The sequence below is a fragment of the Aspergillus multicolor genome (genome assembly GCF_047715735.1).
Source record: "Aspergillus multicolor strain CBS 133.54 unplaced genomic scaffold BDW74scaffold_15, whole genome shotgun sequence".
Lineage (NCBI taxonomy): Eukaryota > Fungi > Ascomycota > Eurotiomycetes > Eurotiales > Aspergillaceae > Aspergillus > Aspergillus multicolor.
In genome coordinates, this window is record NW_027395966.1 from 479251 (window position 1) to 499813 (window position 20563).

The following is a 20563-nucleotide window of genomic DNA, read 5'->3' on the forward strand; positions in this document are numbered from 1 at the left end:
TCGGCTAGAAGCCTAGAAGAATGCTGGAACGAGGGTATTATGCCGAGGAAGCGAGCGTAGAAAATGCGAAGAACCGATCACTAAACGCCGGAGACCGTTTTATACAGCAAAAAGGAAGGTCGATTAAACTCCAGGCCATCGGTTACGAAGGCCTTCGGACCACCGTCCGTAGAGGACATCTGATAGCTGCTTGATATGCTCCATGCCTGGAACCGACTGGTTGGGAGAGCTTGCAAGCTGTGGCTGAGGGCTCGGCTCGGCCACAACTGCAGACTGCCGGCGTTTGTGGCTTTTCAGGTGTGGATTATTCTGTGCAAGAACCAGACGAGGCCTTTGTGGAGATTCGGGTGGTGGACCCTGTGGGACGAGACTTGACAGCTTGGGATCGCTGACCCAAGATCCGTTAGCACGCAGTTCTGGCGCAAATTAAGGGTGCTGTGCTCACCTTAGAAGTTTCTCGTTAGTAGCTCGGAGGATATGGTATAAGCCCTCGGGATCAACCATTTCCAGGTCACTCCAGGCCTCTGCAAGGCGGGAAATCGCTTCTCGCTTCTCCTGGTCTCCAGTAGTCCCCAGAACCTCCTGGCAAGCATGGCCAACCGCCTTGCTGTACGCCCGGCGGCCCAACTGAGCTTCCTTACTGTTAGTATCAGTGGATAGAGACTTAGGGCTCGCATTCTCGTCTCCATCGAGTTGGTACGAGGAGAAGGAATCTTCAGTTGGCGACTTGTCCGATACGCGGCGAAACTGGCGGACCGTAGAAGGGCTGTTGCCAAACGACAAGTCCACTCCTAGCGGCTGCTTAACTCCACTAGATCCTCGGTTCGGTCGTCGCACGGAAGGACTGCGGTCAGCTGGCGGTGGAGGACGGCGTACAGCAGTACCGCTGGCATATCTATGTTGAGTTGATGGACTAGATATGCGCAGGTTCTCCATCATCTCTGCAGACTCATCATAGAGAGGGTTGTGAATGATAGAACCACAGTCTGAGACGTCAGAGTCCTCTCTGATGACCATGGTAGGTGCTTTAACTGTGTCAAAGACCCAACCATCGTCGTCCTTCAGGTGCGTAATCGTATTCCTAAGAACAGTTAACTGGTGAAGCTTCTCGAAAATGCAAGGCAGGGTCACATACAAAGACTCCGCATAATATTTCACGTTCCGCGACACACCGCGCCCGCCGTCCCAGTCCTGCTTGCGGTGGATAAGTTCCTGCAAAGCCTCCGTCTTACCGGCGTTGCGGATGAACTTGTGTCGCAAAAGCTCCTTAGCGCTGGGTCGGCGGTCGGGGTCCTTGGTCAAGCACTGTGCGATAAAGTCTTTGAGGGCGCTACTGTAGCCGTCACCCTGCAGTCGAGGGGCGGACTCTTTGGGAATCAAGAAGAGCACCTTCATCGGATGAATGTTGGCATGCGGCGGCTCTCCGTTAATCATTTCCATAGCCGTAATACCCAGAGACCAAATGTCCGCCTTGTAGTCATATCCGGATTGCTGGATCACCTCCGGGGCCATCCAGAACGGGGTTCCGACAAATGTATTGCGTTGCGACTTGATGTTGGTGAGCTGTGCCGCGACACCGAAGTCACCGAGCTTCACCTTGCCGGTGTGAGAAAGAAGGACGTTGGCCGCTTTCACGTCGCGATGAATCTTTCCCTCGCTGTGCAAGTAATCCAGACCCTGCAGCAGCTGTTGGCAAACAATAGCGACGTGTGCCTCGTTGAAAACTCCTGGTTTGAGCTGCACCAAAGTCAGCTAACTCCTTCCAAATCGTAACCAGCCATTATTACCAAGTCAAGGCATGATCCGCCGCCCAGATACTCCATCACAATCCACAGTTTATGGCCTCGGAGAAAACTCGCGTGGTACTGAGTAACGTAGGGGCTCGCGCACGTCGCCAGGACGGAGATTTCCTGCTGGATTTCTTGGATATCATCCTCGCTCGACTCGAGGTCAATCTAAACAAGCATCGAGGTCAATTGGGTGCTAAAATTGGCAAAAAGCTTTCCCAGAACTCACATGCTTAATCGCAACGATCTCTCCGGTAGACTTATCAATTGCCTTGTACACCGTTCCAAAACTTCCACCTATGCGACAAACGGTCAGTCAGCCAAAAGAAAGCAATTGGTTATTGGGTGCTGGTCCACTCACTCCCGAGCTCCTCCATCATCTGGTACTGGCTCGCCATATCGTCGGCCATAGTTCGCGACATGTCTGCTAACCTCTGCTTGGAGCTTAGAGCTTGAAAGCTTGCAGGAGCTCGAAGTCGAGGCTCGAGGCTCGAAGCTCGATGGAAGTTCAGGGGTGGAGCCCAGAAAACCTGAAAAGCAAAACAAGGCGCCCGGCGACCCGCACAGCTACCTGATTCCTGCCCAGCAAGAGGCTGTCGCGGAGCATGAACAAGCTGAAGAAACCAGCCAGGAAATGTGAGATGACGGGAGCTGGATAACTTAGCTAAATCTACGGCACCGGAGTAAATCGATACTCTTGATCACTGAGGGGCCGCTAGTCCATCGCATCCAATGGACAGCGACTCCGATCATCCATCGGCCGCAGCACAACAAGCCCGTTGTGCATGGCAACGGCCTAGCCTCGGCCCATGTCTTAGTCAGCACTATGCACCCTTCTGCGATAATTTCGGAATGCAGCTACAGAATCAATTATTGGTCGACTTGGGAATAATACAGAATAGATTCATGGATGGGAATGTGGTTGTCTATTTGTCGCTGTTTATATGTACTTGTAAGGGTTGAGGATTCCGTTCTACTGCCGGTTAACACTGATCCTGAGAATAAATTATTGGAGCACTCACCGGATCATACAGATCCTTCAGCTGTTTCATGAGCTTAAGATTAGTGTCATTTTGGCTGTATCCAATAAACTCCTTCTTCGCAACGCCGAGACCGTGCTCGGCGCTGATGCTTCCGCTTCGCTTCTGGATCCACTCATACACCCAAGGCTCGATCGCCTTTTCGACGTCCTTGTTGTACTGACGGACGGCGATGTTGAGGTGCAGGTTAGAGTCGCCCATGTGGCCGTAGCCGACGACCGCGCGGACAGGGAACGAGTCGTCATCACCAACAAAGCCCATCTTCGTCAGGCGCTCCCGGCAGTCGTCTACCAGCTGGTATAGCTCGGGGAGGGGAATGGAAACATCGTACTTGTATGTGCCACCAAGGTGGCTCAATGACTCGGTGATACCCTCTCGCCAGCGCCAGATGCTCTGGAATTGAGTCTCATCCTGGGCCAAGACACCGTCAGCGACGATACCCTCGCCCATGACGCTCTCCAAGAACCCTTCCAGCTTCTCCATGTCATGATCGGCGTTGGATCCACTGGTCTCCACCAAGCAGTAGAAAGGATATTCGCCTTCTAATGGGTACTTGTTGCCCGTACTGGTGTGAACGAGCTTCTGACTGCGGCCGTCCATAAGCTCAAACGCAGAGAGAATCTCAGAAAGCTGTTTCTTGGCCTCGCTAAAGGCCTGGCGGACCTGGTCGTAACTCTCCAGACCGAAGTAGGCAACGTTAACGGCCTTCGGTCTGGGAGGGCACAGAATCGAAACACCGGTGATGATACCGATCGTACCCTCGGATCCGATGAACAGCTGCTTCAGATCGTAGCCGGTGTTGTTCTTGCGCAGCGTTGACAAGCCGTCAAAGATTGTTCCATCCGGTAACACGGCTTCAACCCCAAGGACGGTCCCGTGGAGACTGCCATACCGGAGCAGACGGAGACCTCCGGCGTTGGTGGCCACGTTGCCGCCGATGTGGCACGAGCCTTTGGCACCGAGATCAAGCGGGAAGAGGTGGTGTCGCTCGGCCAGGTACTGGTCAGCAACCTCGAGGATGACACCAGCATCCACAACCAGCACACCAGAAGCCTCGTCGAATGATCGAATGTTGTTCATCCGCGAAGTGTTGATGACAATCTCGTCAAACACAGGTATGGAACCTCCGACCAAGCCCGTGTTACCACCCTGCGGAACGACGGCCAGTTTCTTTCCATTGCAGTATTTCAAAATCTCGCTGACCTCCTCCTTCGATTGCGGTTTCAGAACGAGCTTCGTGTGTCCACGGTACTTGCGCATCCAGTCGCCATTGAAGGGCTCGATATCATCCGTGGCGTCGGTCGTTACACCATCAATTAGAGCCGATTCGGAGCCCAGAAGTTTTTTGAAGTACTTGACATCCTCCGCGGTGATTTCGGCGAAATTGGGGTTTCTTTTGAGCGTAGGATAAGCGTCACTCGTGTACTTGACTTCCTTCGTTGCTCGCAGCGCAGGTCGTTGCGAAAAGCTGCGAGCGGCCGGCACAGCGATCTGAGAAACGAGCGGCCGCCCGATGAGGCGCGGCTTGGGTATGCGAGCCCGTCGAAGGGCGACTGCGAAGTTCCTGGTCCCGGACATAGCGATCGGTCGTTGACAGTGCCACAGCTGGATAAATGTCCGGACTTTTTTAAATTCACTGCTTTCGGAGTCGGCTCGGAGCACTTGCTTAATCAGCCGCTTGCAGCATGCCGGCATCGGCCTGTACTAAGCTCTTACCGACATGGCAAGATCCAGCGAATCAAAAAGCACTAGTACTAAGCATTAATGTATTGAATTGTATTAGATATCCGCTCGTGGCGGATATGCTTGAGCTCTGACGTCTCGACCTGCGATATCTTTGGTCTCTGTGACTTGAGGCCAGGAACATGAGCAGCAGGCTTGGGGACCCTTGGACGCTGGTGCCATAACAATGCTCCTTCTAAAAATTTGTTGCCAGCTTATCCGTCCTGCTTACTGGGATGTCCCCTCGCCTGAAGGCATATTATAGCTCTCGTCGGCCGCTTCGCGTTTTTACTCACACATAAATCTGCACAGATAATATGGCACTGTTCTATTCTGTACAGATTTGCGATAGAGAAGCCCCAGCGGACACCTTCGAGGGCTATGACGCGCATTGACGCGCCTTCAAAGGAAGAGAAGCCGGACGTCAAAAAGCCGGACGTCAAGCCTCCGGTTTAAAGCCCCTGATACTGCAAAGCGGCCTGTAGAAAACATATGGACAAGCTGCGAACTCTCTGTATGGCTTGACCTCAATGGTACCTGATCCAAAGCATCTTATGATACCCCCGTCGTACACGACATAGTCTAGTGCACTATATACAGGCAGCTGCAATGTTGGGTCTGGTATACATCTAGAATCTTGGATGGAGGGGTCCGCGATATAAGGTTACGTCAGTCGAGAGCCCCGCTTGTCCCGAATCCTTCGACATGACAGAGCTCCGAGCTCCCTCATTTTGCAAATTTCCAAAACTCTTACTCTGCGGCCTCAACATACACTCCAAAAATGGCGACTACAGTTCTCGTAACAGGAGCCACTGGCCTTCTGGGCCGGCAGGTCTTCGACCGCTTCAAGCGCTCCGGCTGCCTCACTGTCGGCCAGGGTTTCTCGCGAGCCAACCCACCCACCATCCTCAAGTCTGACCTTGAGAAGCCGGACGATGTTAAGGGACTGCTTGACGAAGCCAAGTATGTATATCAGTTTGAACTCGGAGATTTAGACAATTGCGTTCAGCGACATTGAGTCTACACCCAATATCGAGCTAACGCGTCCTTTCCTAGACCTCAGATTGTTATCCACTGTATGCTCCGTTGATTCCAGAAGGATTGGCACCTCTGCTGAACTGGAACTGACCACTTTTCCAGGTGCTGCTAACCGGTTCCCCGATCTGTGCGATAAGAACCCCGAGCAAGCACGCCGAGTCAACGTCGACGCTACGCGCCAACTTGCGGAGTTAACAGCGGAGAGAAACATCCTCCTAGTATATATATCCACGGACTATGTCTTCCCAGGCGCTGAGGGAGAGGCACCATACGAGGCCGATGCGGAGACGAAGCCCCCGAACCTGTATGGTGAGTTGAAGCGGGATGGCGAGCAAGTTGTGCTTGAAGCCACCAAGAAGAGTGGTATGGGTATTGTTGTTCGTGTACCAGTGCTGTACGGTACCGCAAACGAGAACTCCGAGAGTGCCGTCAACACGCTAGTTGACGCCGTCTGGAAGGCGCAGGATGAGAATGCGGGCATTAAGATGGACGACTGGGCTCAGCGATACCCTACCAATACTGAGGACGTCGCGCGCGTGCTGCGCGACATTGTGATCAAGTATCTTAAGGAGCGCGGCCAGATCCTGAAGCTCCCCAAGATCCTCCAGTTTTCGTCCGAAGACCGGATGACCAAGTACGAGATGTGCGAGAAATTTGCGGAGATCCTGGGCGTGTCCCTGAAGGGAATGGTCCGTAACAAAGAGGGAAATGACCCGAATGCGTCAGTACAGCGACCGTACGATACTCATCTTTCGACCAAGGCGTTGAAGGACTTGGGAATTGATGTGCAGACGGTTAGCTTCGTGGATTGGTGGTGAGTACTCAATTGAGATCGACCAGCTATTGACTGCAGTTTGCCAGCAAGGGCTAACAAGACACAGGCGGAAACATCTGGAGACCCAGAAGAAATGAGGCGACTCCGTAAGATGAATCTGATACATACTTACATAGAGAGTGTAAAAAGCAAAATGCCAAGAATATAGTGAGCTGTTGTTGTCTGCCATAAACCCTATGATGAAGGACGAGACAGGATGCGAGTAAAAACGCAGCAGCGGAGCACAGTGAATAGCAGCGTATGAGAGGCAGGATTTGGATGCCTGTTGCCGAGTCCAATATAATGCGATTGTTTCAATTTTTGAAGGCCTTATCCCAGTCGATATTACCAGCTCTTAAACAGCGTGGTGAGAATCGGAGTCTGCCGCCAGCGCCAATCGTGTCAATCACTGGACGATCAGGAGAGATCAGATTTGATCCAGCCTCCAGCCTCCAAGACCAGGACCAGGATACAAATGAAGTCATGCAGGAACACACAGTATTCTGTTATTAATCGAATCGGTGTGCTTTGATAGCGCGACACTTGGGGGAGTCTAGACAGCGGAATCTAATTCCATCCCCCAATGATCGCCCGCAGTGTGTCCCAGCGCTCCCCGTTCTTCCCCCCAAGTCTCTCTCTCCAAGAATCTTGAAGCCTGATTCCCAGCCCTATTCCAAGTTATTGTGACTGCGATGCGATCATAGCTAAGGAGCGGTGCATCCTCTCGACTCCACGGCAGGCACTAGGACCACCGGAGTTCCTTTCATTTCGTCTGAGCGCCCCTTGCCTGGAGCAGGTGGTTCGCACTGCAGGTCCACCGAGTCGCCCGGCGTCGCAGGGCGAGTCCCTGACTTAAATCTCCGCTATACCCAGGCGCCTAGTTGCGATTGCAATCGACAGTTTCGTTTTTGCTTTTTGTTCCCGCGATTCGCCTTTGTCTATTTCTGGATTGGAATCAGGCCATGGACTGGTTATGAACGATCAAACGCTTGTGAAACAATTCTGCAGGCTATAGGGGGGGAACTGGCTACCAGTGCCTCTTTGTCTGCTCTACTTTTCTTCTCTTCCTCTCACTCCGTGATCAGACAGTATCTGCACCTGACATTTGTTTGCTTCGGATGCATTGCTCGGCTGTGCAGTGCGCTCGAGTCGACTACAGCCTAAGGTACCCCTACGGATCGCAAACGGACAGCCGAAGCCGCATGCGACGGTCACGCGAACACCAACTAGTCCCTCGTATTCCTTCTATATCGCTCCCCACGCCGACTCGCCTTGACAATCCTGCGACGGACAACACGAAAAACAATGGCTACTGAGACTCAGGACTACACTGGCGTTGGAGGGCAGGGCCCGACACCTGCCAAGTTCTCACGATATCGCTCAGTGCGAAAGGCAGCGTCTACCAATGCGCAGGGAATGGCTCCCTTGAACACCGCAATTCCACCAGCGCCAACCCGCCCCAGCGCATGGGCGTCGGCATCGCAAGCAAAGATGGAATTCGCTAGCTGCCAGCCCACTACAATCAAGAAAAGCATGTCGCGTTACCGCCGTCAGAAGCCTTCTATGTCCCATCTAGCGGATGCGCCGCCTCTGCCAATGACCACCGAACGATACGCAGTCTCACAAACACAACCTGCGACAACCGCCCACGACGAATATGCTCCGCGGCGCCCTTCGACCGAAGACTCCCACAGTGTAGATGCGACAAAGCCACGGAGAAGGTTCATGGGTGCGATGCAATTAGACACACATGGGAAGGGATTATTTGGAGGGAATGGCAATACTTCAAGTGACACAGAACAGGATGAGCGGGAGAGGGATAGGCGGGCGGCGATGGCTAGTCTGACGGGTGAGACGCCTGCTGCGCCTTCAGGCTACCAGCGACCAGCCACCCGGGGACGAGCAGCCACAGATCGCGAGGTTCCCCGAGTCACTGACAAACGATACAAAATTGACAGCGACGAAGGACGACGCCATTCGCTTAACGAGCCGAAGCGGAAATCATTCAAGGACGCGATGAAGCTCCCGCGCGCAAAAGAAAGGAAAAGGGACGGCCTGTCTGTAGATGCCGGTGCCGAGACCAATGCGCCTACGCTCTTCCCTGGAATTGATGCGCCTGTGTCCGCTGTCAATGCCGGCGAGCGGAAAGTACTAGTGCAGTACAAAAAGGAGTGTTTGAAGCTCAGCGTCAGCCCATCAACCTCGGCGTATGACCTTCTAGTGTCTGCGTCTCGGAAGATATTAGAGATCGATCCTCCTCGATTTATTCTCATGGAGTCTTTCACCGCACAAGGGTTAGAACGCCCTTTACGGCAGTACGAGTGTATTCGAGATGTCATGAATTCATGGGCAAACGACACGGAAAATACGTTGATCGTCGTCCCAGCCCCGAGTGTCTATGCATTGGACTTTCTCGCCGCTCCCAATGTACCGACGAACCCGCCGATGGACGCAACTTTCCTTATTTACTACTCGCAGAAACCACGGAAATGGGAGAAGCGCTACCTGACAATCAGATCCGATGGGCAGATTGTTCTGTCCAAAAAGGAGATGACGAAGGAACAGACCAACGTTTGCCATCTTTCAGACTTCGACATCTACTCTCCTACTCCAAGCTTCCTATCTCAGAGAGTGAAACCTCCCAAGAAAATCTGCTACGCCATCAAGAGCCAACAGAAAGCGAGCATGTTCCTCACAACTGAGAACTTCATCCACTTCTTCGCGACGAACGACAAATCTGTTGCGGATGGCTGGTATCGAGCTGTCCAGATATGGCGCAGTTGGTATCTGGTCAACAAACTAGGAGCTGGCCAGGCCGAGGACGAGCCGGTGCCCGTTGAATCCGTGCAGCCTCGCTCATTCAAACCCCTTCTAGCATCCATTGACACCAGCATCGAGGAGGAGGGCTCCGCCTCCACTGAGCGCCCGCAAGCGCGCCAAACATCCGCACGAAGGGGATCATCGCGCGAGCACGGTCCTCCCCCATCGTCGTTCCCTAAGTCCCTTGCGGCCCTACCAGACCCCGAGCCAGCAACAACTCAGTTGCCAGAAGAATCCCCCTTCTCCGCTGGCGGCCTCCTAGGCCGGACATACACGCTGCGCCAGAAGGCTATGAAAGACCGCGAAGACCGTGAGAAGCGGGAGGCCGAAGTTCTCTTCAATCAAGGCCTCGTTGGCTCAGCCACCACCGCTGGTCCTGCCGCTGTACCTCGTCAGACACGATCAGGACCGGCAAGCCGCACAAACAGTATCACCTCCGCCCACCATCAGCCCGATTTGGACAATCTACTCAAGCGCTCGCATTCTATAAAGCAAGGCGCAGGTCCACAAGGCAAGCCCCTCGTCGACCTCACGCCCGTCTACCAAGAACCCCCACAGCACACCCGCAAAGGCCGAGGCGTCGCCGTCGATACAGGCGGTCCTCTAATCGACGCCGCCACAAGCCTTAGCAACGAACTGGCCGGAAGTATTGCGATCCCACCGGCAAAGACCTGGCGCCGCCCAACACTCACTGGACCTGGCCCGACCCTACCCACGCCATCTCCAGAGCCGCAATCTGGCACGGGCGAAGTGCGCACCCGCAACCGCTCAAATACGGCGCGCAGTCGACACCATAAGTCTACTAGCCCGGTCTCGCCTGCTTCTCCTCCGGATGTGGTATCCCCCCTTCAGGAACAAGCTTTCGTCCCGAATAGTCTTCTTGCGCGTACGGGGACCATGACGGCGGCGACGGGTGTACCGATTGGGCACGGTGTTGCGACGGGAGACCGCAATGCGACGAAGCCGATGCTGGATGTCACACCGCAAAGTCCGTTCGCTGAGGGGAGTCTGCTGCGTGGGTTGTAGAAAAGCGCTGGGTTGGATTGAGTGGGATGGCTTTTTCTTTTTTTTAACCGTACTTACCACCTTGACGATTATGATGACCCATGTGTGATTTTACGAACCTGGTTTTCTCTTTTGTTTCCCTTCTTTTCTATGCGTGATTTCACAGCCTATATAGCTAGCTTTTGCAGTTCTTATGTAGCGCCTATGCATTTCTTATACCCGTCTTCGCTTGTAGTCGTCTATCCTATCCTTAGCTTGAGTAGATCACCACATCGCTAACCTACCCTAGCTGGTGGTCACAGTCAACTCCCGAGGACAGGAACAAAGACAGACAATAACTAGACTGCTCTCAGAAGCATTCAGCGTGGTGCTGAGATTGCTATGATGAATACGACGGGGTCTTGGTACCTATCGAGAGGGCTGATCATACGGGGCATGAGTGCGGGCCTCATGGGTAGAAAGACTGGGATATCGCAGACAATTCTGACCCCGGTTAGAGGTCATCTTGTCTAGAAATGCTTCAGTCGACGACGAGGATCTGTGTTGGAGACAAAGCGATCAGCCGCGATGATGATTCCCGACACAATCTTACAGCCCGCTTCTTGACAAGAGCCACTTCTCTGTGGTATTTCAATGATGAACAAACAATCCGGCAAGCCCAGCTCATGCGCGAACCTGTATACGGAAATCAACGCCTTTGCGTGAACAAAGCGAGCTCAGCTCAGCTGTTATCTCAGTAGCATACTCGCACGAGTTTGGTTCCGGTCCAACTTCCAACCACCCCTCGAATACAAGCTCAGAGAGCTTTGAGTACTTTGATTCACCCTTGGCACGGACAAGGTCCATCGTTGCTTTGTAAATTGCTTCATTGCTATTGGTTCGCCTAGAGTCAATTCTAAGGCGATAAGTGATTGTATGGAAGTTGGGAGGACATCGAAGAGATGGTTGAGTGGCAGGGAGTCCCCCAAATCCAACTGGAAGTCCCAACCTAGAAGGTTATAGGCGGAGATCCGAAGTCTTTTGAGCGTCGCGGATTCCAACAGCGAGCCGAAAAATGTGCCAAGTTTTCCGCTCTCGTCGGAATAGTCATAATCGCAATCGTCCGACCAATAGTGATGCACTTGAAGCTCTTGGAGAGTAGCCTTGTGCTTGCAAAGTAGTCCATACAATAACTGGGGGTCAAGAGGCAGCTGGCTCCACGCATCCGAATGGGCATAACTGAATGATTCCAGCCGTGTACATCCTCTGATCAAGTTGCGTAGCCCGATGGCCCCATTGGAGTAGGAGAGCGATATGTGAGTGATATTCGAAAAGTCAACCATGCCACAATCCCTACTCTCGAGTTCAACGCTTTTGCCGTCGAAAATGGCCTCGCCGGAGAACCTGCGTAGGGAGGGTGCTTGAAGAACGGTAACAGGTCTTGCGTTGCCATAAGATTCTGCCTCGTAAGCTAATCGGAGTGCTCTCACCACCGGATATTGACCTCTCTGAGTCGAGGCGCAAGCTGTCTTCTAAAACGCGAATCATAGCGTGATTGATGCGGTCTATCCAGTAAATTGGTAGTGTAATACAGCCGGGAACGTATCATAATGTCCAACACCTCCAAGTTCGGCAGCAATAGCAGCAAAAGCGCAATCCATGGATCTTCCTCTACCCTCTCGGCCAACTCGACTCGCCACCACCGCGCATTTAGGTCTGACGCGTTGTCTTTGATAATTGTCCTGTACGCCACGGTTTCGTATCTCGTCCCGGGTTTGTACCCCCCCCCCCCCCCCTTCAGGGGCATGGATTTGGGATCTTGTCTACTTCGAACATATAGAGAACAGACTCGCCCCGCTAGCACAGGGTTTCGAGAAACGGTGTCTGTTAGGCGACTGAGGGCTCGAATACCATTGCCGTTCAATTTGGGGTGGGCGTAAATGGCGGGATGCAGGAGATCATAGAATGAGCAGCAGCAGCTGGCGAGGCTGAGACTGTCTTTTTTGCCTGTCACAAGACTCCGCATTCAGCAAGAGAATATCCCTGGGAAGCGTTGAGAGCATCCTGTGGGGAGCTGTGAAGGGAAGAGACTCAAATAACAGAGTCAAGTTCAGACCTCAAGAATTGCTCAGGATTTGAATGGGGACAATGCTGCGGATCGTGACTGCCTGAGGCATCATAATCCAGGAACATCGAACAATGAGTAGCCCTAAGCGATCTTCGCTCATACCGTCGGTGGTTGCGGTTATCGACCACTGAATGAGGTCAGGATATGAGTCTCGAAAGATAATGCTAAGAATGGCCCTAGAGCTGATCGGCGTCGGACCCCTAGACCCCTTAGGCAGCTGCATGGCAGCACTCACGAGGTAGACTACTCTTACCGATACAACAGCACTTTGAGACAATTCAGGGAACTGATTGCTAAGCAGATACCATCAAGGTTGCATCGAAAGAGGGCCAAATACGCAGCTGAGGCAAGAGGCTGAATCGTGGGCCTGGGGCTGAGACCGTGGTTTGTTAGCACTACTCCAACAGTGATCCACTGCACTATACAATGGGGGCTAAGAGACATTCAGCTGAAGTCTCAGGTCTCGAGATCGAGAGCTTAACGATTAACCAAAGACATCTGATTGGAACCGGATATCTCGGAAGGAGGATACTTGTTGCCTGGTAATATATTTCAAGGCTGATGGGCGTTTTGGGCCAATTGGCTGTTTTGTACATGACTTGCTGTTCAATCGCCTTGTTTCCTGTCGTGATATAGAGCAAGAAAGTTAGCTTAAAAACCCAGATTCTTGCACCCACGGCAGAGTACTCAGCATTTCATCCAAGAACTCGACCTTTCATTCTCGACTCCAGCAACCGCCATCATGCAGCCTCCACTCCCCTCCTTCACGAAAACATGGCACAACGACACTTACGCTGATATCTCTCCCAAGCGCCCTGAGCTCAGTGCGGCTGGAAAAACGGTAATCATCACTGGTAGTGTATGCTCTCTGCCCCATCACATCATCTCTCTAATGCGCCGCCATGCTGAGTGTCCATAGGGCAGCGGAATCGGTCGCGCAACAGCCCATTCATTCGCCCGCGCCGGCGCAAAGAGAATCATCCTGCTGGGCCGAACAGAGTCGAAACTGCGCGAGACTGAGCAGCAGCTATCGTCTATCACTTCCGAGGTCGCGGTGGAAGTATATCCGACCAGCGTAACAGACGAGTCCACCCTCCGCACCATCGCAAAGCAAGTTGGGACCTGGGACATCCTCATCCTGGGCGCCGGATACGCTCCGGCCCCAGTAAACATCCAGGATGCAGATGTTGACGAGTGGTGGAGTGTTTTCGAGGCGCGTATACCAACTCTCGATACCTGTTCCAACCAGCGCTAATGTTGAATGTGCGCGTAGACGAACACAAAAGGCCCCATGATAACATCCAAGTCCTTCCTGCCCACCGCAAACCCGGAGCATAGCGCCATCATCTCGCTCACGAGCGGGCCTCTCGTTCTTCCGCCCGCAGCGATGCCGGGATTCTCCGCGTACTTCGCGTCGAAGCTAGCCGGGATCAAGGTGCTCGAGTTCATCGGCGCCTCGAACCCGAATGTCTTCACGGCAAGTCTGCACCCGGGCTGCGTGGAGACGGAGAACTTCCATCGGTCTGGGGCGACGAAGGAGACGGTTCCTATTGATACGCGTGAGTATTCCCCCATTCACCATTTCGGACGGCAGGGCTAACGTAGAATAGCCGAACTGTCTGGAGACTTCACCGTCTGGCTGTCGAGTCCTGAGGCATCGTTCCTGAATGGGCGGCAGGTGTGGGTGAATTGGGACGTGGAGGAGCTCAAGGGGAAAGCAGTGGAGATCCAGTCCGGACTGCTTCTGACTGCGGGTGTTTACGGGTGGCCGTATGCGCCGTAGATACGCGGAGAAGGTTCAGAAGCAGAAGCTTCGACCACGTGCATTGTCTTTTGGAAATGAGAAGGACTTCTGGAAATGGGAAGAATAGCCCAGGTGCTGGAATACAAGTCCGTAGGCAGCAAGAATTGGTAATCAAGCCAGCCAAACGGGGTATAAATACCCCCTTGATCGCTCTTTCCCTCCTTCTCTCCTCCAACCACCTACTTGCCATCTAATTGTCTTTTAGCTCTATAGAGATATCTGCCATTTAGTGTCATTTAGGTGGGTTACCATGACCATGAGTCGTCTGCCTGCCTTTAGGTGTCGGCAGACAACCTGGTCTGCTCTTTCTTTCCAATGGGTCTCTATAGATCCACCTCTCCTACTTCTTCTCGGAGTGCCGATATGAGTAGTACCACCCTTCCTTCTTGATGTCCATCCGCACCTTGTAGTTCTCCTCGGCGATGCGGACAAGGTCCATGTTCATGTCTGTAACCAGGACTCCCTCCTCATTGCCCATCTTCGCGACAGGCCCGACAACGGGAAGAACAACCCGCGACATACCGAGGAACTGCTCTTCGCCGGAGACGTTGGCGAAGATGATGCCGCAGGTGTTCTCGTAACACCGCGCTGTCAGCACCGAGTCGAGGAACAGCGCTTCGGAATTCGAGTTGTGCTTGAGTGCGTCCGGGTTGGCATCGTAGCGGCCCCCTGGTCACTATGTTAATGTATATTCTTTATTCGCATGAGAGAAGGAAGAGACGTACAGTAGGTTGGCACGACTACAATCTCCGCCCCCGCCGCGATCAACTCTCGGAACGCTTCCGGGAAGGCAACATCCCAGCAAATGAGCAGCCCTACCTTTCCAATCGGTGTATCAAAGGCTTCGTGCTTTTCCGTGCCCGAAGAAGTCAGGTACTCCCGCTCGGGATGCCAGATGTTCTTCTTCCGATACCGGCCGAGGATAGCGCCGGTGTTGGAAATGAAGTATGCGGTGTTGTACAGAACGTAGGCATCTTTGTCACCATCTTGATCTTCCGGCGATAGCGAAGAGTCCGGATGAGGATGCTTCTCCACTAATGTCCCTGGAACAATGCAAATGTCCAGCTCTCTGGCGAGGGCTTGGTATGCCTCGAGGTATTTTGTTGTCTGGGAGGCTTGCTCCGCGAAGAGAGGATCTTCGGGGGCCCAACCGAAGAGGTGGTATCTTTGTTCTATTAGTTTTTGTATCACTATTGTTTGGCATGAAGTTGTACTCAGGTAGCACGGCCAGCTCGGCGCCCTGTGCGGCGGCAGAGCGGATGTACTCGCATGCTGTGGAATGGTTGTGTTCCACGGCGAGGTTCTGGGACGGTCAATGCCAAGACTCATATGCTACATGGTGCAAACAAAGTACCTTGATTGACCATTGAATGACGGCGACGCGAGGCATGATGGCGAGGTGGATTGAGTGTAGTTGACAGAGGGGTCCCGGACCAAGTGGCGGGACGGAAGCCGGAAGGTTGAGCCTCGGCTATTCTCGGCGGGGCGGGGCGGAGTCGCGGTGTATGGTATGGGGTTCAGGTACAATCTCCGCATTCTTCTTTTTCCTACCTTACTCCTATTAGATTGACCATGCTCGGCAGCCCAGCCCAATTCCGAGCACTCACTCGTTCAGTCTACTCGTTCCGCAAACACATGTCCCATTTCCGGGTCATCGAGCATACAGTCCGGGCCCATCATATTCGAGAGCGCCTGGGCGCCGTCAAACCGGGTCATGAGAACGAGCTGAGACTTGCCGTAAAGCAGTATATTCCGCTTGATAATCCAGACCCAAAGTATGGCGATGTTACCATCATTGGAACACATGCAAATGGCTTCCTGAAGGAGCTTTATGAGCCACTCTGGGAGGATATGTATGAGCGGCTCCGGAGCCATAATCGGCGGATTAGGTCGATCTGGATCGCGGATGTTGCCCAACAGGGGCAGAGTGGCGTCTTGAATGAGAAGATCCTTGGGGATGACCGTATGTCTACTCTCGCACTATCTAATACGTCAATCCTGACCGGCATCCAGCCGACTGGCACGACCACGCCCGTGACCTTTTTTCTATGATCAACTGGTTTCAAGACCAAATCCAGCAACCAGTCGTCGGGATCGGGCACAGCATGGGCGCAATGCAGCTAGCGCATTTGTCTCTGATGCATCCGACTCTGTTCAGCGCACTGGTGCTGATTGATCCCACAATCCAGCGCTCAAATCCCGGGACCAAGTTCGCGCAGGCATCCACATACAGGCGAGACATATGGCCGTCTCGCGCGGAAGCCGTGAAGAAGTTCAAGACAAGTTCGTTCTACCAAGCGTGGGATGAGAGAGTGTTCGAAAAGTGGACGCAGTATGGCCTTCGCCAGCTACCAACGCCACTATATCCGGCTACAGAGCAGAACGGACCGGAGGCCGTGACATTGGCAACAACGAAAGCGCAAGAGCTGTTCTATTATGTCCGTCCCTCGTACATAGACGAGCGCTCTGGTCTCCCTCGTGGGAATCCGGAGGAGGATATGCACCCCGACGATATCGACAAAGACTGTCCCTCCTATCGCCCCGAACCGGCGTTGATGTTCCACCGATTGCCGGATATCAAGCCACCAGTCCTGTATCTCTTCGGGGAAAAGTCCGAGCTTTCGACTCCGGAGGCGCGGAGGCAGAAGATGGAGAGCACGGGGACGGGCGTTGGTGGGAGCGGTGGTGTGCAGACTGGCGCTGTAGAGGAGGTTGTTTTACCGGCAGGGCACCTGGTCCCAATGGAGCTTGTGCGAGAGAGCGCAGATGCCACCACGGACTTTGTGCATTCGAGAGTGTCCGCGTGGGAGGAGAAGGCGAGGAGGTATCGGGAGGCGTGGAAGGGCGTTCCGCATGAAGAGAGGGTTCGGATCGACGAGCAGTGGGAGAAACATATCGGAGTTCCTAAACGGTCCAAGCTCTGAGTCTCGTACGGCCGGCCGTGTGGATTGTAGATGTGGATAGAGAATGATTAGCATAGACGGGGAGTGTAATAGAGAAAGAACGATGTTGCATTCAATAGGAACCGCCGTGGAACTGCCGCAAACGCCGGATGACAAGAGTGCTGTTGCAGCCCGTGAGCTTATTGCCACATCCCCAGCAAAGAATAAGGAAAAAGAAACGAAGTTTCATACCCACAACATATCGCCGGCTGAAGCCGATATGAGTCTAGATAGAAGCCAAACCACAACGGGTCGTAGTCCACCTAAAGGAGTACCGGACCTGGTTGAAAAACCACGCATCTGTGCTGTGACCCGCCTTTGAGGGCATGGGTATACGGAAAGCGAGAGCCAAGGCATTGAAGTAGTGGTGGTGTTCTCGATTCAAGGCTGCAACGAAGTGAAAACCAAGGCAAGTCTGATCAGAAGGTTGCAGGAAGGCAGATTCCATCAGTTGTGGTAAGCAGAGCCGCACCTCCGTCAGATTGGCCAGACGTGAGACATGAAACCAGAGCGCTTAGTCCGAGTTCCTCGTTGGCTGATGGAAACGAAGATTGCACAGAGTCTGAAACAACAACAAAACAAATGCAGAGACATGCATTGCTCACCCTGCTACCTACACCGGAGTAGAAAGAATGGCAACAGGAGCATTGGATTCTGCCTCATTTTGCCTGCTGGGCTGTGAGTGCATTCCCACCGTTTGCCCAGGCTTTGCCCTCGCAGGCACCTTGATTTCCGACTCTGCCCGGGTTTTCCTCTCGTGCTGATATAGGCTCGCATCCAGCGGATACTGAGGAACACCGGGATGGTGTTGCAGAAGCCCGGGCCCACCAACCAACTCCTCACTCACTGCCCAGATTCGCCTTGTTGTCTGCCCCGTGAATGGAGACCACGTAGAGTGCTCCGAATTGGGCGACTGGCCAGCAGCATTGAGGCAATAGCCACAAGGCCTCGATACTTTGTGGATCAAAACGGGAGTAAATTTATCCGTCGGACATTTATATATGGTGTCCCGGAGGCTGCGCGATGTCGACCACAATCTGCATGTTTCAGGCAGCAGAACTCTATTGAGCGATCGACCGCCACCCAATCTCCGTGCTAGTTGACGCCTGGTTTCTAGTGGCGGGGAGAAGGCAGGGATTCAAGGATCATTTCTCCATCGGCAGATAATCATGGGCGGCCGCTGCCACTAGTAGCATAGGCAATGTTCGATAATGGAACTGCTAAGTACTCTTAGGTTCTACCTGAGAAACCATGGACCAGCACAATGCCATCTCAGAAGTCATACTGGAAACAATAAGAGGTAATTAGAACAAGCACCAAGCTTCTCTGTTCTCAGGGTATCCTGCCCACTGAGAATAAAAGATAAAAAAGCTTGCACGGCAAGCGACAACAGACGAAATTTCAACGCCGGCTGACTCTGGGTCTCTGGCCGTGAACTCGGACATGGTGGGCCGTCCTATTGTCATTGCGACTAAAGGCTTTCCCGCATCCATACAGACACTTATACCACCTGGGAAAGACATGCTTCGATTTGATATGCCTCTGGAGGTCGCCCTTTCTCCCAAAGGTCCCATGGTAGGTGCAGCCTTCCCAGGGGCAAATCCATGACCCGGTACTGGCGGTAGTCGATCTATAACCTAGTTAGCTTTAAACCGAGGATGATTTATTGAAGGAGACAAACCCGGTATCAGTGCGGCTAGGAGTATCGAAGGGATCCGGGGGCGAATGGTCAGTCTCACCCGCGGAAAAGACCCCATTAACTCCCACAACATCCTGATTGAAAACTTCCGAGTGTATGTGGCTAGTGTTCATCGTAGCAGTGGCTGTCCGCCCAGCATTGCTTGACATCGGATGCTGGAGGGATTGCCTCCGAGCAGAAACTGTCGAGAACTCCACACCAGGGTGCGGGGACGCAGATTGGGCGGCATTGCAGGTGTGAGGATCGTGCAGTGTATTGAGAGGCAATGGAGGAGCCAGGTGTGTACTCAAGGGGAAAGTAGTATGGTGAAAGCCCTGAGGGAGGCGGATAGGAAAGAAGCCGGCGGTGGTCTGCGGGGTTTCAACAGGAGCGGGATAGTCCGCAAACACATCAGTGATCCAACCATCCTGGTCACTCGGTGGAATATTGTAGCAGAACCGGTACGAGCCCGACATGGCGTAGGTAGAAAGTTTGAATGACGAAGGAGCGTTGCAATGAGAGTAAACACACCGGCTAAATCATTGATTGCTTGCTGGACAAGCTGAGAGGATGCTGCAGGACAACTCGAATTTATATGATTTTCGTCGTTGCAGGCAAGGCCCCAGAATGATGGGCCCTATCTTGGCTTCAAATCTCAAATTGACTGCTTGACATTCTTTATTCGGGATGTAGTAGGGAATCCATGTCAGGACCGGAAGGTGAATGAGGAGGCACCGCGGCGCAGACAAGCAGGATAAGGGCATAGCATATCTTTCCTTAAGTATACGGTGAATAGAGCTTGCCCTGACCCCGTTGGATCACGAATCAAGATATGTTTGCCGGTTTCTATTCTCTAGGCTGCGCCCAACGCAGAGGAGTGGAGTGCCTGTGCATGTTGACAGATCGCTTTTTGTATTGGGGCCTGCAGCAGCAGGTTTGGGTTGGTCCTTGCATCCGATGCCACGGACAGGAGCATGCCAATGGAGAAGCCCCCAGTGGGGTATAACTTGAAAGGGTTCATGGAGATGAAGAAACAAAGCTGAGCTATTGCCTCTGTGCCTTGTTTTGTACCACCGGCGTTGCCACTCTCCGGTAGACGACTGGTGGATAGGGCTGAGGAATGACATATCCTTCATGCAGCCATGCCTTCCCGCCCTTCGCCATTCTATGATCCGGCCAGCGCTCGAGGTCCAGGCCAGACTTTCCCAGTTTCAAGGATTGGCCTCTCGGTGCATGTCTGTACTACAACGAGGCTCAGGCAAAGGATGTAGAAGTAGAGCTAGGTCCGCGCACACTGCACCATGTCCAGGTACCCCCCAAGCGATATTCTTCAAGCCATCAGTGTCGAACAAACAATTAACACTTAGCGAACGAAGGTTCGGAAGCCGTCCTGTGCGGTCATATTTTTAACCACAGGTGTTAGCAGAGCCTGGAAAAGCCCTTTAGCCGCCTATTTAGAAGTAGCTGCAGGTATTTGTAGTATTCAGACAGCCTAGTCAACATACAGACTGCGCAAGAGGGGGATGCTGAAGGCTAGGTCAGCGTTAGCAGCAGCAATTATCGAGTGGGCCGTACAACCTGCGGTGAGAGGGTATGGTTTTGGCGAACTGCGAAGCATTAGTCGATATTGACTTCTGCTGCACCCCCCAGCTATTCGAGAAAATCGATCCGCTGAGCGCTCTTACCGGTAGACCTCCAGGGCTGTGGTGCTGGACCCTCTCGCATGCAGATCATGTGGAGATGTGCAGGATGCCGGTAAAGGTGCGCCTGCGTCTGAGTGTGAGTGTGACAGACAAGGGCGGGGGC

General features: G+C 53.2%; 8 protein-coding genes across 8 annotated transcripts; 4 read left to right on the forward strand and 4 right to left on the reverse strand.

Moving 5' to 3' along the window:
• Window positions 1-123: 123 nt before the first annotated feature.
• On the reverse strand, window positions 124-4405 carry BDW74DRAFT_168440 (uncharacterized protein; the record flags this gene model as incomplete). Its single annotated transcript, XM_073726827.1, has 9 exons — window positions 124-370; window positions 446-854; window positions 915-1677; window positions 1788-1955; window positions 2017-2084; window positions 2149-2246; window positions 2359-2401; window positions 2483-2645; window positions 2810-4405. The coding sequence occupies 9 exons, from the start codon at window positions 4403-4405 to the stop codon at window positions 124-126; spliced, it is 3555 nt and encodes a 1184-aa protein (XP_073583141.1).
• Window positions 4406-4612: 207 nt separating this feature from the next.
• On the forward strand, window positions 4613-6490 carry BDW74DRAFT_154787 (dTDP-4-dehydrorhamnose reductase family protein). Its single transcript, XM_073724735.1, has 3 exons — window positions 4613-5512; window positions 5606-5625; window positions 5690-6490. Exons 1-3 carry the CDS (start codon window positions 5331-5333, stop codon window positions 6403-6405), a joined length of 918 nt encoding a protein of 305 aa, XP_073583142.1. The 5' UTR covers window positions 4613-5330; the 3' UTR covers window positions 6406-6490.
• Window positions 6491-7319: 829 nt separating this feature from the next.
• BDW74DRAFT_30590 (uncharacterized protein) lies at window positions 7320-10455 on the forward strand. The gene has a single exon (XM_073732471.1). The coding sequence runs from the start codon at window positions 7707-7709 to the stop codon at window positions 10245-10247; it is 2541 nt and encodes an 846-aa protein (XP_073583143.1). The 5' UTR covers window positions 7320-7706; the 3' UTR covers window positions 10248-10455.
• Window positions 10456-10464: 9 nt separating this feature from the next.
• On the reverse strand, window positions 10465-11934 carry BDW74DRAFT_154792 (uncharacterized protein; the record flags this gene model as incomplete). The annotated part of the gene is made up of 1 exon (XM_073724736.1): window positions 10465-11934. A coding segment is annotated over exon 1 (589 nt), but the record flags the coding sequence as incomplete, so codon positions are not given.
• Window positions 11935-12847: 913 nt separating this feature from the next.
• BDW74DRAFT_30601 (SDR family NAD(P)-dependent oxidoreductase) lies at window positions 12848-14338 on the forward strand. The gene is made up of 4 exons (XM_073732472.1): window positions 12848-13192; window positions 13253-13546; window positions 13607-13892; window positions 13944-14338. The coding sequence occupies exons 1-4, from the start codon at window positions 13076-13078 to the stop codon at window positions 14114-14116; spliced, it is 870 nt and encodes a 289-aa protein (XP_073583145.1). The 5' UTR covers window positions 12848-13075; the 3' UTR covers window positions 14117-14338.
• Window positions 14297-15886, reverse strand: BDW74DRAFT_30637 (carbon-nitrogen hydrolase family protein). The gene is made up of 5 exons (XM_073732473.1): window positions 15745-15886; window positions 15492-15684; window positions 15352-15440; window positions 14863-15302; window positions 14297-14806 (listed from the first exon to the last, which is right to left on the reverse strand). Exons 2-5 carry the CDS (start codon window positions 15525-15527, stop codon window positions 14478-14480), a joined length of 894 nt encoding a protein of 297 aa, XP_073583146.1. The 5' UTR covers window positions 15528-15684; window positions 15745-15886; the 3' UTR covers window positions 14297-14477.
• BDW74DRAFT_168445 (uncharacterized protein) lies at window positions 15773-17061 on the forward strand (the record flags this gene model as incomplete). The annotated part of the gene is made up of 2 exons (XM_073726828.1): window positions 15773-16100; window positions 16151-17061. The coding sequence occupies 2 exons, from the start codon at window positions 15773-15775 to the stop codon at window positions 17059-17061; spliced, it is 1239 nt and encodes a 412-aa protein (XP_073583147.1).
• Window positions 17062-18235: 1174 nt separating this feature from the next.
• Window positions 18236-19404, reverse strand: BDW74DRAFT_30652 (uncharacterized protein). Its single transcript, XM_073732475.1, has 2 exons — window positions 18761-19404; window positions 18236-18709 (listed from the first exon to the last, which is right to left on the reverse strand). The coding sequence occupies exons 1-2, from the start codon at window positions 19231-19233 to the stop codon at window positions 18481-18483; spliced, it is 702 nt and encodes a 233-aa protein (XP_073583148.1). The 5' UTR covers window positions 19234-19404; the 3' UTR covers window positions 18236-18480.
• Window positions 19405-20563: the final 1159 nt, after the last annotated feature.

Coding starts and splice junctions, on each gene's coding strand:
- BDW74DRAFT_154787 (XM_073724735.1), top strand. CDS start 5,331: ATGGCGACTACAGTTCTCGTAACAGGAGCCACTGGCCTTCTGGGCCGG. Junction 5,513..5,605: donor GGACTGCTTGACGAAGCCAA/GTATGTATATCA, acceptor GTCCTTTCCTAG/ACCTCAGATTGTTATCCACT. Junction 5,626..5,689: donor ACCTCAGATTGTTATCCACT/GTATGCTCCGTT, acceptor CCACTTTTCCAG/GTGCTGCTAACCGGTTCCCC.
- BDW74DRAFT_30590 (XM_073732471.1), top strand. CDS start 7,707: ATGGCTACTGAGACTCAGGACTACACTGGCGTTGGAGGGCAGGGCCCG.
- BDW74DRAFT_30601 (XM_073732472.1), top strand. CDS start 13,076: ATGCAGCCTCCACTCCCCTCCTTCACGAAAACATGGCACAACGACACT. Junction 13,193..13,252: donor CGGTAATCATCACTGGTAGT/GTATGCTCTCTG, acceptor GAGTGTCCATAG/GGCAGCGGAATCGGTCGCGC. Junction 13,547..13,606: donor AGTGGTGGAGTGTTTTCGAG/GCGCGTATACCA, acceptor ATGTGCGCGTAG/ACGAACACAAAAGGCCCCAT.
- BDW74DRAFT_30637 (XM_073732473.1), bottom strand. CDS start 15,527: ATGCCTCGCGTCGCCGTCATTCAATGGTCAATCAAG. Junction 15,441..15,491: donor TCATTCAATGGTCAATCAAG/GTACTTTGTTTG, acceptor TGACCGTCCCAG/AACCTCGCCGTGGAACACAA. Junction 14,807..14,862: donor TGTAGTCGTGCCAACCTACT/GTACGTCTCTTC, acceptor CATAGTGACCAG/GGGGCCGCTACGATGCCAAC.
- BDW74DRAFT_30652 (XM_073732475.1), bottom strand. CDS start 19,233: ATGTCGGGCTCGTACCGGTTCTGCTACAATATTCCACCGAGTGACCAG. Junction 18,710..18,760: donor CCTAGCCGCACTGATACCGG/GTTTGTCTCCTT, acceptor ACTAGGTTATAG/ATCGACTACCGCCAGTACCG.